The 14,531-nt window shown below is 42.0% G+C and overlaps 1 protein-coding gene across 2 annotated transcripts in view; it reads right to left on the bottom strand.

The window, feature by feature from the left end:
- CASD1 (CAS1 domain containing 1) overlaps positions 1-9,188 on the bottom strand; it is a 31,192-nt gene extending 22,004 nt beyond the window's left edge. Inside the window, exons 1-3 of one of the 2 annotated variants that reach the window (XM_030444530.1) lie at positions 8,861-9,188; positions 853-949; positions 6-126 (exon numbers count right to left, since the gene is read on the bottom strand). In XM_030444530.1, coding sequence (XP_030300390.1) covers positions 6-126; positions 853-949; positions 8,861-8,993 — 351 coding nt within the window. In that variant the 5' untranslated portion in view covers positions 8,994-9,188. The remainder of the gene's footprint in view (positions 1-5; positions 127-852; positions 950-8,860) is intronic. The other variant, XM_030444531.1, reaches the window with a different exon arrangement.
- Between the last annotated feature and the right edge of the window lie 5,343 nt (positions 9,189-14,531).

Genomic DNA, 14,531 nt, shown 5'->3' with positions numbered 1-14,531 from the left:
CTCACCTTATTTCCTTCTTCTTTCACTTGAGGATTTATGAGTTTTATAAATGAATAGAAGAGCTGTCGAATTCTAGAATCTCCTATAAACACAACATGTTTGTCTATGAGGCAATTTTTTGCTTCGCTGTAAAACAAAACGGCAACATTCATGTTACAGGAAATTTATATTTTAGGAAATCTTCAGGAAATCTACAGAGCAATGTAGTTCTAAGCATTATATCCAGCTCTAAGGAATGGTAAATTCTTTTTCAAATACGCTGAATTAATGAAAAGTTTAGAGTAATTTGCACAGACGTTAAAAGAACTTTCCTGCTAGTTTGAGTAGGAAAAAAACCAAACAGGCTTTCCTATTCCTATTTTTTTTGTGGTGTTACAAGCACAGGAGTTTCAAAATGGTAATATGCAGCCTAATTCTATACAATAACATTCTCTTACTAGTAGGTGAAAAAAGTGATTGGTAATTTTAATTGTGATTGGTTTATCTGTGATTCTACACAAAATGCAGGTCACCATTTTCCTTTTCAGCAATCAGAGTGACATATGAAGCTTTCCAGTCTTTTATACTATCTTCAGGCTCCCTTTAATGCATATCAGTACTACTACCACCAAAATTTATTTGTATTTTTATATGTAAATGCAACTGTGGTAGTCACTGTAGACACACAGATAAAAGATTTTTACTTTAGCCTAGAGAATTATTATATCCTCTATACTGTATACAGAGAATCTATTATAGCCTAGAGAATCAGCTGTAAAGTGAAAAACACATGACACTGCCATTACTACAACTTCAGTCAAACAGCAATTACTGTTCTTTCCAGACAGATGAACAGAAGAAAAGTTTCCTTACCTGTTTTTGTACTTGTGCATCATACAACTGTGGGGCTGCCATACTTTTTCACCAAGAAATCTTCCACTGGACAGAAGATCCTCACATGTGTCACCACCTTTAAAATGTTATATTAAGATCAGAATGCAGACACATGAAAGTCAAAACATAATCCCATTGCTGTGAAAAAATAATTTGGCAGGATCTGAACCATAGGAATTGACACAATCAGCATCAGTAAACAAATACAGCTTATTGTAAAAACATCTTCAAGCTTCTGCAAACTTACTGTACCACACTTCTCAGTAAATCACTCCTCCATCCACAAAATGTTAGTGATCCCATTTCTGCTGTCAGAAAGATGTTGTAATCTATAATGGCATTTCCACCAAAAGATGCCATCCCACTGTGTTACTACTATCCAGAATATACTGTTATGAAATTAAAGAATTACAGAACAGTCCGATATAATAATCTTCTACACAGAATCTTCTGTAGAACATAAATCTCAACATGAAATTTGTAAAAAAGTCTATTAAATCTCCTTGCTTAAAACACAGCAGTTACCTTAGAACAAGTAAAATCAGGTGGTGTTAATATGCAAAACAAAAATATTCTCACAAGAATTTGTTGATTATTCTGAACTGTAGATACCTTTTTCCAGTCAAGAAGTTTTGCACTAATTAAGATTAATCACTTTACAGGTGATGATGTTCTGGGTCACCTTAAGATCATATACATAAACAAACCTCAGTTATGAAATTAGTGACATTTATCTTCCAGCAAACTCCATGTCAGATTCTTCTGCCTTATAACTGAACACAACTGAAAACCATTCATCTCAAGAACAGTTGTCCTCCAACATTTTTGTCATACTTGGCACTTATGCACACTGACAAACAGGGAAAAGGTGGTGAATGAAATGTCAAGTACTTGGACTAGCTTGTGCAGAAACAAGGTACTTGACACAGCACATGCTTCACTATCTGTGAAACTGACTTCATTAAACTCAGTAAGAACTGCTCTTTTACTCTACTGAAAATTGTACTAAACCTAAAGAGTAGGGCATCTTTGTTCTAACTTTTTTTCAGGGCTGGTGGAAGCCACGTTATGAGAAAGACTTTCTGCTTCAATTATTATGAGAAAATCTGAAGCTTTACCTAGCATTGCAAAATAAATGGGGTGAATAGAAAAAAGATGCAAGTAACCCCAGGTCTGAGGTCTGTAAGAATGAGAATTCACAAGGCAGTGCTGATGTCTACTGAGACCTAAGCTCACAGTCCACAAACATCCGTACTATAGTAAAGCTTTTAGCAAAGAGACAGTGCCCTGGTATTACTTTCCTTGTGCTTAAACAAAGGCTTCCAGATGACCATAGTCCAATCACTTTAAAAAAAGAAAAAATAAAAAATACACTTTATAAAGAAAGGCATTCTGTGTAACATTCTGATAAGAAATCATATCCTAAGTTACAGTCCTAAGGTCACAGTGAAAGCTAACTAGTTCTTACATGCACTGAATCAACTTTGTTGTTATTGTTGGGTTTTTTTAAGTTGGACACAGAATAATTAAGTATGTCCTTAACTTCCCAATAATGGTGAGAATAAAAATAGTATCCATACTGAAATACTTTTTTTCTATAAGCATTTTAAACCTATATGTACTAAACATCAGAAAACACTATTAATTACATAGGTGGTGGAAATATATACTTATTTTCAACAAATATGAAACAAGAATTTTTATAATCCTATACGACCTATCTTTCCAGATACTGGCCATGATAATGCTTCCCTAGTTTCTGAGCTGATATTCAGCTGCCTGCTCTTTCACAATCCACCCTGAAAAACAAAATGGTAAGGTTCCCATCTATGAAGCTGGGAAAATGTTACAAAAAGAATAAAACAAAATGCATGTTTAAAATATTGCTGACACCCAAAACTCTTAGTTCTGTCCTCAAAACTGGCTCTCTCCTAGTGTGAACCTCTCAGATACAGATGTCTCAGAAAGACAACACAGCTCATGTATGCTGTTTCTTGAAGAAAAGTATAAAATTAGGTTGGAGGAAGGAATGGCAGCTGCAGACATCTTCTGTCTGCACCTTTCCCCTTAAAACTCTTCCTATCTCTTTTAATGAAAATCAGAAAAAGGCAATGTCAAACAGACTGTATTCTAACTGTTGCTTCTTGGCTCATTTATCCAACCTAACCCATAACTGGTTATGCAATCAAGAAGTATTATTTGCCACTATCTAAAGCTCCTCAATCCCTCATTTCAAAATACAACTCTAACAACCAGACTTCCTTTCTTTGCTGGAACTTCAATGACTAACCACTGCTATTACATCACGACTCCTAAAAAGCTGGAATAACATGAAGAATTATGACAGTCTTGAAAAAAGTCTGCATAAATATCTTGGAGTCACAGCTCTGACTCTGGGTTGGTACTCTGCAAGAAACCCACACTTAACATACTGCTAACACACACAATAGCCTGGATTTATTATAACTACCACCTTTACTCACTGTATCTCAGTTTTGGGAGCTCTTGATCAGGCAGATTTTGACATGCAGAAGAAAAATATGCATAAAATTTAAATAAAACATATACATATGGTGATAAACTCCCATTTTTATAATGAACATGAGTCTATTAATCACCACAAGAATTCTCTCAAAGTCACAGAATAATTTCCAATGGTTGGGGTTGGAAAAGATCTTAAAGATCATCTATTTCCAAGCTGCCATGGGTTGGACACCTTCCACTAGACCAGGCTGCTCAAAGCCTCATCCAGTCTCTCCTTGAACACTTCCAGGGATGGTGCATCCACAGCCCCTCTGGGCAACCTGTTCCAGTGTCTCATCACCTTCACAGTGAAGAATTTTGTCCTCATACCTAATCTAAATCTATGCACTTTCAGTTTAAAGCCATTGCTCCTTTTCCCATCATTACATGCCCTTGTAAAAAAGTCCCTCCCCAGCTTTCCTGTAAGCCCCTTCAGGTACTGGAAGGCCACTATAAAGCCTCCCCAGAACCTTCTCTTCTCCAGGCTGAATAACCCAAACTCTCTCAGCCTGTCTTCTTCATAGGAGAAACACTGGAGACCTCCAATCATCTCTCAAAGGCCCTCCTCTGGACTCATTCCAATAGAGCTCCATGCTCTTCTTATACTGGAGACCCTAGAACAGGATATGCAGTGCTCCAGATGAGGTCTCACATGAGAGGAATAGACGGGGAGAATCACCCTGGGATTGACTAGGGAGGTCACCAGTAAACTCTCAAGCAAATCTTTAAGATACCACAAATGAAATCAGCACATCCTTCTTAATGGCAATCCATATGCCCTATCCATGTCAAACTGATTAATTACTGCACAGTAGCAACAGGATGTGGCAAATGGCCAGATACAGAGAGCCACATGCTTCTTAACATTTAAAACAGCTCCCATGAAATTATGCTGAGACCTTGGATGTGCTCAGCTGGGCTCAGGAGGTTTCCAGAAGGGTAGTCTCTGTAATTCTTGTATGTTTCAAACACTACAGTAATTCCAGGTCAGCATATATATATTTTTTTCCCCAGTGATTATTCAGAACAGTGCTATTTCTGAACAGGCTGAAGACCTTCCTGAAGTAGTTTATCAATGCCTGTCTGCTCCTCTTCGAACCACTGCTACTTACAAGACAGCTGCTGATTCTGATGCCAAAACTTCTGCAAAAAGTAGCTCTAAACACACCAGATGACAATAAAAGATGAGTCTTGAAGTTGACCTGTTTTTGAAATGCTGGTATTGCTCAGGGATTAATAAACTGATGGCCAGGGATGAATAAGAAGAGGGCAGGTAAACACTGTATTCTTGCAAATATTCTTCCAACTATGTTCAGTACAGGAACTTCCTGAGCTGGCCATGCTTTCTATATATTTTGTAGAATCTTCAACAAGTTTCTTTGTAACAAAGTAATGCAGTCTTCTCTTCAATTTTTAGCATCCACAGCATCTTCCTACAAGAGTTTTCCATATGCACAGTCTCTAGTTGAAGAATCACCTGCCTTAATCTTAAATATGGTTTCTCCTGGATTTACTTGGCACTCCCTAGATCATAGAATCATAGAATCCTGGGGGTTGGAAGGGACCTCGAAAGATCATCTAGTCCAACCCCCCCTGCCAGAGCAGGGCCACCTAGAGTACCTCGCATAGGAACGTGTCCAGGCGGGTTTTGAATGTCTCCAGTGAAGGAGACTCCACGACCCCCCTGGGCAGCCTGTTCCAGGGCTCTGTCACCCTTACAGTAAAAAAATTTTTCCGGATATTCAATTTGAACCTCCTATGCTCCAATTTACACCCATTACCCCTTGTCCTATCACTGGTTACCACTGAGAAGAGCCTAACTCCTTCTCCTTGACACTCACCCCTTACATATTTGAAAACATTGATGAGGTCACCCCTCAGTCTCCTTTTCTCCAAACTAAAGAGACCCAGCTCCCTCAGCCTTTCCTCATAAGGGAGATGTTCCACTCCCTTAATCATCTTAGTAGCTCTGCGCTGGACTCTTTCAAGCACTTCCCTGTCCTTCTTGAACTGAGGGGCCCAGAACTGGACACAATACTCCAGGTGTGGCCTCACCAATGCAGAATAGAGGGGGAGGAGAACCTCTCTTGACCTACTAACCACACCCTTTCTAATGCACCCCAGGATGCCATTGGCCTTCTTGGCCACAAGGGCACATTGCTGGCTCATGGTCATCTTCTTGTCAACCAGGACCCCCAGGTCTCTTTCACCTACACTGCTCTCCAGCAGGTCAGCCCCCAACCTATACTGGGACATCGTGTTGTTCTTCCCCAAATGCAAAACTCTACACTTCCCCTTGTTGAATTTCATCATGTTTCTCCCTGCCCAGCTCTCCAGCCTGTCTAAGTCTCTCTGAATGGCAGCACAGCCCTCTGGTGTGTCAGCCACTCCTCCCAGCTTAGTGTCATCAGCAAACTTGCTGAGGGTACATTCTATATCCTCATCCAAGTCGTTGATGAAGATATTGAACAACACCGGTCCCAGTACCGACCCCTGAGGGACTCCACTAGTCACACACCTCCAACCAGATTCTGCCCCATTGACTACAACTCTCTGACTCCTTCCTTTCAACCAGTTCCTGATCCACCTCACTACCTGATCACCAAACCCATACTTGATCAACTTATCTACAATCTCACACAGATCTCACACAGAGACATTTTGCACTCACATTCATCAGGATTTGTAGACAACTATCAATATTTTCTCAATCAAGTTTTCAAGACTGAAGAATTTTAGTTCACTAATTCTTCATAAGACATCATGTTCCATGTTTAGAGTTAATGACCCAAGCTTGGTAGCACTGCAGAGCATGGCACTCCCATCATAATTACCCACAAAAACCCCCACAATCCTCCCTCAAACAGAACATTTACTGAGCTCACTTTCTAAATATCACACACTGTATATATTTTAAACACAGAGATGATATTTCAGCAATATTAGAAAGCTCCTGAAACTCATTAGGAGCATTACTGATGTCTGATGTCTTTCTTTAAACATAGTAGTAGGAGTTTTGGGTAGAAAATGAGGGAAGAGAATAAAACAAGACTGAAACAGCAGCCACTAGAGTAAACTGGAGGCTACAGGCAAGACAGCACCTCTGGAAGTGCCAAGTCTTACTTAGGAGAAGAAATACACAGCAGCCAAAGAGCCATTTTCTTCTTAATCTATCATACTGTCTTTACTGTTAATGAGATCTTAAAAGAAAGGAAAAAAACCCAACGAAACAAAAAAACAGCCCCCAAAAAGCCCTGTCAAAACCTGAGAAAAAAGAAATTCAAGTGCCATTCTGTACACAAAACACAGACCACTCTTTCAAAGTTTTTTTCTTTGTTTTACTTAAATTATCCTTCCAACATATTACTTTTATTTTCCTTCCAGCATATTACTTTTATTTTCATCAAATGTTGCACTTAGTTGCCCTACAGTATAGTTATAAAAAGAGTATCATTTGTCTGAATTTTATTATGCTCATAACTCTTATTTATCATTCCAAAAAAACCATGTTTTTCCACTGAAATTGTGAAATCTCAAAATCTTTATTCAATGCCATAACAGATTATGCTTCACTGTATTTTGTCTGAATGGCACAACCTCTGCTTCAAAGAAATGGAAATTCAACTGTAGTTTTAAATATTACCTATCGGTGCTAATTTTAAGTATGCAAAATTTTAAATAAAAACTTATTTCCAACAAGATTGAGGTCTGTACCTCTGAGATATTATAATAATTGAAAAATAGAAAGTATTAAGTTCTGCTCATTATCTTTCAAGCACCTCTGCCTTTACCTAGTCTGAAAAAACCTAGATTTTTTTGATTGCTAGAAATGCTGCACCTTCCTTTTCTTAAGTGTTTCTCTTTGGAATGTTGTTTGTTCAAAGGAGCCAGACTGGTAACTGCCTTAACTCTCTATGCCTTATCTTTTAAAAAGCTATTGGAAAGTCTCCCTGTTATCCCATAATTGATTAAAGAAACTAAAAGCCTTTGGAGAAGGAGCTTGCTGAAAGTTTTGTGAAAATCAATCTAGATCATAGAAACTTGCACGAAGGCCTGCGGATTCTTATCATTTTCAGACTGGTTCCATCCACTCATTGACTCTCCCAACATATTTTGTGTGTATGCACAGTCGTTTCCTTGTAATCTGCTTGACATGAAAGTTCCCATTTCCTTAGGCCAGTCTCACAATCCCTCTTTAATAAAGCAATACATTTGCCACCCTCCTTCCATCAAGTTTGGCAACTGATGTAGGCTCTAAGGAACACAGCACAACAGAAAAGTTCAATTACCTCATGCTTGAGCTCCTTCATAATTCAGTAAATGCTTCTGTGCCTTGCATCCTAGCACCATCCAGTTTATCAGACTTACTGACATGCCAGCTGGAGGGTGAATCTAGGGAACTGTAACCATATTAAAGGCTCCCAACCCCCTTTCCCATTTCCACCAAAAACTGCCTCAGGCTTGCCTTGCACAGATGCTGGCAGCACGTGTTGGCATATGACAACACCAGCTGTCCTACAATAAACAGAGATGCAGTGATCTCTCTCTGGATCAGCCTTTCTATTTGCCTACAAAAACACACTACGTTTTTTAGCGTGAACTGGAAACAATTCCTTTATCAGTTGCGTGAGCACTTATGGATCATGCCAAGATGCACAGCTTCGGGGCCTGAACCACCTGACAGAGGAGGGATCGGCAAAGCTTCCTTCCCCGTACCTCAGCAACCACCGCGCACCCGTGAACAGCCCCGTCACGTACACCCGGGACGGCTCCCAGGTCTCGGGTACGCGCTTCTCCACGGCCAGAACATGTCAAACCAAACAACCCCATTTTGCTCTATCCACCAGATTAAGGCTCGATTTTGTTATGTTTGAGGAAGTGGCTTAAACAGTAAAAGAAGCTGTATCAAGCCTTATACCTCTTACGATATTAATCATTAATTGGTAAAGGCTGTTAACCATCCTGTGTGGAAACGAGAGACAGGAAAGTCGCCCTCTACTCCTGCAGCCGCACAGCTGCTACACACACCGCAGCAAGGCCCTCAGAATCGGGCTGTGCTCGCAGCGAAAACATCGCATCGCCACAGACGCCCCGAGTCACACCTGCAGGGGCCGCGGGGCCTCGCCCGCCCGGCTGGAAGCCTGCGGCGATCCGGGCCCTCCAGGGCCCTGCCTGGGGGAGCTGCGCCAGGCACCCTCCGCTGGGTCCCTGCCGCCGCTGTCCCCAGGCTCGCCTACTGCCGCAGCCAGCGCCCTGCCGCGCCAGGCTGCCCTCCCCGCCCCGCCAGGACGGGGCAGGGGAACGCGTGCCGCCCCCGCCACCCCTCGGCCCCGCCGCGGCTACTCCGGGCGGGGGTACCGCCGTGCTCCCTCCGCAACCGCGGTTCTCGGGCTACAGAGGGGCTCCGCCTCCCGCTGCCCGCCAGCCGCGGCCCCCCGCAGAGCGCCCGAGGCCGCCCCCTCACCTCGGTAGCGGCGGGAGGCGGCGTGGCAGGCGGTGAGGAGCAGGACGGCACCCAGCGCCAGCGCCTTGGCGCTCCTCACGCTGAAGTAGTAGTTGATCTCCCGCTTGCCCAGGGTGTAGGCCAGGGCCGCCATCTTGGCTCCTCCATGACAACAGCGTGCGATGGAGCGGGCGGGCGCAGCGGGGCAGCACTGGGTCCCCGCTGGCGGCGAAGGCAGACCCCTCTGCCGCCGTCCCCACCGCCGCGGCGGAGGGACGCCTGACACCCCGCTGCCGGGGCGGAGCCGCTGCCCTCCTCCTCCCGGTGCCGCCGCTTCCCCTCGGCCGCCAGCGGGCGGCCCCAGCGTTCGTCTCCCCGCCCCGCGGCGGGGCAGGGGGTGCGGTGGCTCCTCCGGGGTCGGGCTGAGGCCCGCGGCTGAGGGAGCGGCGGCGAGGAGGGGACTCTGCCGGTTCCTGGCGCTGGGTTCCTCACTCTGGAGGGGTCGTTGGGACTGTGCTCCACCAAGGAGTACCGTGGGTGAGGTGCTGGTGCGTGAGAGCTGGCACCGGGCAGTACTGGGTTTTGTTCCAAGCAGCGCGATTTTTAAACACTTCTCACGCCTTAATTGACACTGAAGTGGTCAGACGGCGTTGGGAGATGTTGACTCCCTCTGAACGTGGGTAAATCCTGCCAGGTTGAAACACATTCACGGACCTGAAATGCCGAGTGAAATGCTGAAATCTTGGAAAAGGGGAAAGGGTTCCGGGCAGCAGCTCTGCGGGCAAAGATGGGGCAGTGGTGAGGGGCTGCCCGGCCCAGAGAAGGGCAGGTGGTCAGAGAACATGTTTATACAAAATAAAGTGACCATATATAAACAAACATAAAACTTAAAAGAGTGTTCACATAAATACGGGAAACAAACAGAGGACAAGCCATAGGATCGTGATGAAGTACTTGCAGTACTACTTCACACTACAGTACTGAAGTACTCGCCAATTGTGAAATACTTATCCTCAGATCCAGCAGGACTTTTCTTTAGGACTAGCCAAAAAAATTAATGGAAAAAGGTTGGAGTTTTCTGTGGGTTTTTTTGTGGTTTTGGGTTGTTTTGGTTTTTTTTGGGGGGGTGGGGGGGAGGGTTGTTTTTTTTAAACTGAGCGGGCATAACAAATGTTTGTGAGCAAACCTTTTAAAGTCTTAAAATATTCCTGTTAGTGTTTAGCTTTCTTTGTCCCCATTTCATGTATGTTTAAATAACAGCTGCAAGATTTTTACACTTTAGGAAGCAACTTAAACGTTTTGTAACAGCTTCTGTCACTGAAAATATTCACTAGAATACTTTTTGTAGCAACTTTTTGCATTGTTGCTCATTAGTGTCTCTAGACAGTCTTAGGAAATGTTTTTTTTTTCCCTGCAGTCACCGAGGACAACATATGCTCTTCTTTAGTTGTTCATCTGTTAATGAACGAGCATGACTTTTCACTGAACAAAAACATATTTACTTCAGCCTGTCTCGTTCTGCAATACAACTGTGTGAAGTTTGCTATGCTGGAAGTCTGCAAGGTGCATTTATGACTGGATGTAGCTCCTCAAAGCTTACTCTAGTGAACGCTGCTACTCCTAAGTGGCTTAGTTGCAGAAGGCACAAAGTTCAGCTGAGCTCCAGAACTATTGACACACCTTCTATTAAGATGGCTGCAACACCCCAGCAGTGAAATGCAGTTTTTTCTCCCAAATTTAAGAAGGATTCATGTCTCAATTGCAAGGTAGTCTCTCTGAAGGACTTCACTGATTAAATTAGCTTCTTTCTACAAAAGAACAGCAGAAATTAAAAACATCTCAAAAAAAAAAACACCAAACAACAACAACAACAACAAAAAAAACCCACCAAAAAAACAAAACAAAATGTACTTTTGTTTATAAGTACCTCAGAAGATTACAATATCCAGAAAGAATAGCTCTGTCCCACAGATTTTGGAGGGCTGTTTCAGATCCACTGCTGAAAGTCCCTGGGCCGTTGTCATTTGCCCTGAAACACTAACACTGGCCTTTCATGATACCTGAAAACTTTGTCTGTGGATTACAGGTGTTATTTTAGAACTGTACAAATGCCTACCAATACTGTTGCAGGTTAGATGTCTTAATCAAGACAATCCACCTGTACATATTAATTATGTATGTGGATGTGAGCAAGGCGTCTGCTTTTGCTTCCTCTCTCCTTTGGAGATGTTGCTTAGATATTTGACAAGAGACATTTCAGACACAACCTTTTGGCTGAAATGCAGTTAGTTAGGAAGTGGTCTGTGTGAATGCATTCTTACCTCTTGTTTTTCACAAGTTGTTTGAATTTGGCATTACATATACCTAAGTAATCAACACCAAACCCACTAGAGATAAAAGACCTCATATAAAAGGCTAATTAGGGATTGCTAAGTCCCACACAAAACTGTCTCCTGACATGAACTGCTAGAAGCAGTTTTGTAATTAGCATTATGTAGCTACTTTCTTTTTCCTGTTCGCTGATGAATTGAAATAATAAATGTTGCTAGTAATAAATTATGACAAAACTGCTGACATAAACCAGAAGTCTGCTAGGTGTGCTGATGAGTAAAATCTTACCTTTTGGTGTGCAAATGCTAAAGCTTTCTGCTGGCTTTCTGCTTGTTCTTGGAAGCACCAAAAGCTGAGGAATACAAAAGGGAGAGGAATACATAGAACAGCCACAGAGAGAAGACCCCACAAATGGAGAAGCAGCTTCTGTGAGAGGAAGAGAAGATGTGGCACCACTGTATTCAGGGGTTAATGTCTGTGAACATTAAGACTGAAAAGCCAGAGGTGGAATTTCATGTTTCTGTTTTCTACAGATGTGGCTTAACTGAACTAATTATTTTCATAAGAGACTGTGGTGTTATGTGTGGTCACTAATGACATAAACTAAAAATATTAGCATTAGCATTTCCCCTTTATGTCAATATAATAAAGCAATCAGAAAATCTCACCTAACTCCACCCATTTACAATTAACTAATTAATTTTAAAGTAATCATTGACCTCCTCTCTAGAACTGGTGGTAGTAAGGCACTGGTAATTTATTCATATGTTAGAATAAGATAGATGACTTACCATACAATGACTTACATACAAGATGAGCTACATACAATTAAATTGCCATTAGGAATTTAATTGAGATGAATTTAAATTGGATATATGTCATTTACACAAGTATAATTTAGGTGAGATAATTCTTCTGCTGCTTCCTGACTGCTTAGTAGGCTCAATGTAAATGGAAAGAGAACTTTGTGCCATGGGTCACTCACGTACAAATCTGCTGGCAAGCTTATTTCACAGTAGATCTCCTTCCCTTGATTTTCCTGTTTTCAGCATTACAGCAGTGTGTAGCTTCTGGAGTTAGATCTGCTGTCCTCAGGCAAAGGCACAAGGCAGTCCCAAGGACTGTAAGCATGTGAGAATAGATAAAGAGGCTACAATAGTATAAAGTCAGCTATTACAGAGATCTGTGTCAGTCAGAGGAATACTAGGGCATTCACGTGACATTTTCTCTTTAGGTTTTTTTATGTGCTTATGACAGAGGAATTAATTTTTCACAAGAATATATATTAAGGAATATAGGCACCAGAGCTGGAATGAAAATTATTAATGTGTAAATTTCCTAAGAAAAATGTTCATATGTTCAGAAGGAGCCTACTGGTTGTTCCTTGCTGACCATAATGTTTCCTACATTACCTTACAGGTTACGGGTTAAATAATCAATCGAATCTGCCATACCCCAAAACATATCATATCATAATTTAATTTATGCAGCATTGTCACATTGCTTTGGCCATATTGTAATTCCAGAAATACAGCTGTATCTCCAACGGATTCCTGAGTAAAATAAAATTTCCAGTAGTGCAGCTTTTGCTTCAGCAGCTCATGTGTACTTGCCAAATGATGGAGTCATACATTTTAACTGCTGAGTTTTCAGCTTCTTAATAGCAAATGATCTTTCTGTGAACATCAGCTTTCTGTGCAGCATGGATTACATTAATGAAGAGGGAGTACAGAGAGTAAGAAGGTTTTTTTGTCAGTGGACTTTTTAAAACTGTCTCGTGAGTACTGTCTCAGACAAATACTGAAATAAATATGCCACCAAACCTGTAAGTTCTTGAAAATTCTATCAGAAATTACTGCTTTTCAGATTTACAATTTAGATAAGTTTCCTGGTACGCAGGTACTATTTTTTACTATTTCCCCCTTGTCTTTTCTTGACTCGTGGTTGAAAGGAAATGGCAGTCACTATTAGTTCCTTGTAAAACCAAGTTATGCTTTATTCATCAGCACTTTATTTTCACATTGCTCCTCTTCCTGGTCCCCTTTAGGCTCCCCAGGTGTGTCCCTTTAAAATTCAGAATTTTTTGTATTTGTACGACAGTCTTTGGAAGCATGCACAGCCAGTGCCCAAGCTGCACTGCACTTCTGTGGAGCATTAGAAGCCAGGTTCTGTGTCTGCCACCAGTATAGGACCCATGATGTAGTTACTGTGTTCTTTTTAAAACAGAGTCAATAGTTTCCTTGTCTGTCAGTGCAATTTCTAGTAAGAATTGAAGCAAATTATCACTAGGGTTCTGTGCAGTACATTAGCAGTCTGTCTGATACTGGTTCATTGAAAAATACTTAGCCTTGTGTTCAAAAAGTTCTACAAGAAAGTCTCAGGCAGCTTATTATGCAGCTCTTATGCTTTGTATGAAGCTGTAACATAACACTGTCTCAGTTGTTACCTTTGTCACAGATGTTAGGTAAGTGAACTACAGCAAAAAAAAAAAAAAAAAACCAACAAAAAACCAAACAGGTTCCTGTGTGAGTGAGAGTTGATATTCATTTATTGATTAACCTGACATGAAGCTGAGAGGCAGGGAATCATAGAATCATAGAATCATAGAATCAATCACAGAGTCAGCCAGGTTGGAAAGCACCTCTGAGATCATCAGTCCCAACCCCTGATCCACTTCCACTGTGGTTCCCAGACCATGGCACTGAATGCCACATTCAGTCTCTTACAAAAAACCTCCAGGGATGGAGAATCCACCACCTCCCTGGGCAGCCCATTCCAATGCCTGATCACTCTCTCTGTAAAGATTTTTTTCCTAATATCCAACCTAAACCTCCCCTGGCAGAGCTTAAGTCCATGCCCTCTTGTCTTACTGATGGTTGCCTGGGAGAAGAGACCAACCCCCCCCTGGCTACCCCCTCCTTTCAGGGAGTTGTAGAGAGTGATGAGGTCTCCCCTGAGCCTCCTCTTCTCCAGGCTGAACAGCCCCAGCTCCCTCAGCCTCACCTCACAGGACTTGTGCTGGAGTCCCTTCACCAACCTTGTTATTCTCCTCTGGACTTGCTCTAGAACCTCAATCTCCTTCCTGGACTGAGGAGCCCAGAACTGGAAGCTCAAGGAAGAACTGTACAGAAGATGGTAATTAGGGAATATAGCAAGTGAACTAAATGCCATAAAAGATTTCATGAAAGAAACACATAGGCAGAATAGTCTAAATTTATCAGAAGGAAAAACAACTTAAGAGTGGGATTAAGTTGCACTTGATATGAAAGCTGCTTGAAGGCAAAGCATCTCTGTATAGTGGTTCTCTTCATTCCCTTAGTTCTTAAAGAATCAGTTCAGTTTTCAAAGCCTGGAGCATGTA

Source organism: Calypte anna, chromosome 2 (assembly GCF_003957555.1).
Source record: "Calypte anna isolate BGI_N300 chromosome 2, bCalAnn1_v1.p, whole genome shotgun sequence".
Lineage (NCBI taxonomy): Eukaryota > Metazoa > Chordata > Aves > Apodiformes > Trochilidae > Calypte > Calypte anna.
Note: the sequence above shows the minus strand (reverse complement) of the source record. Positions and strands in the feature narration are given on the sequence as shown.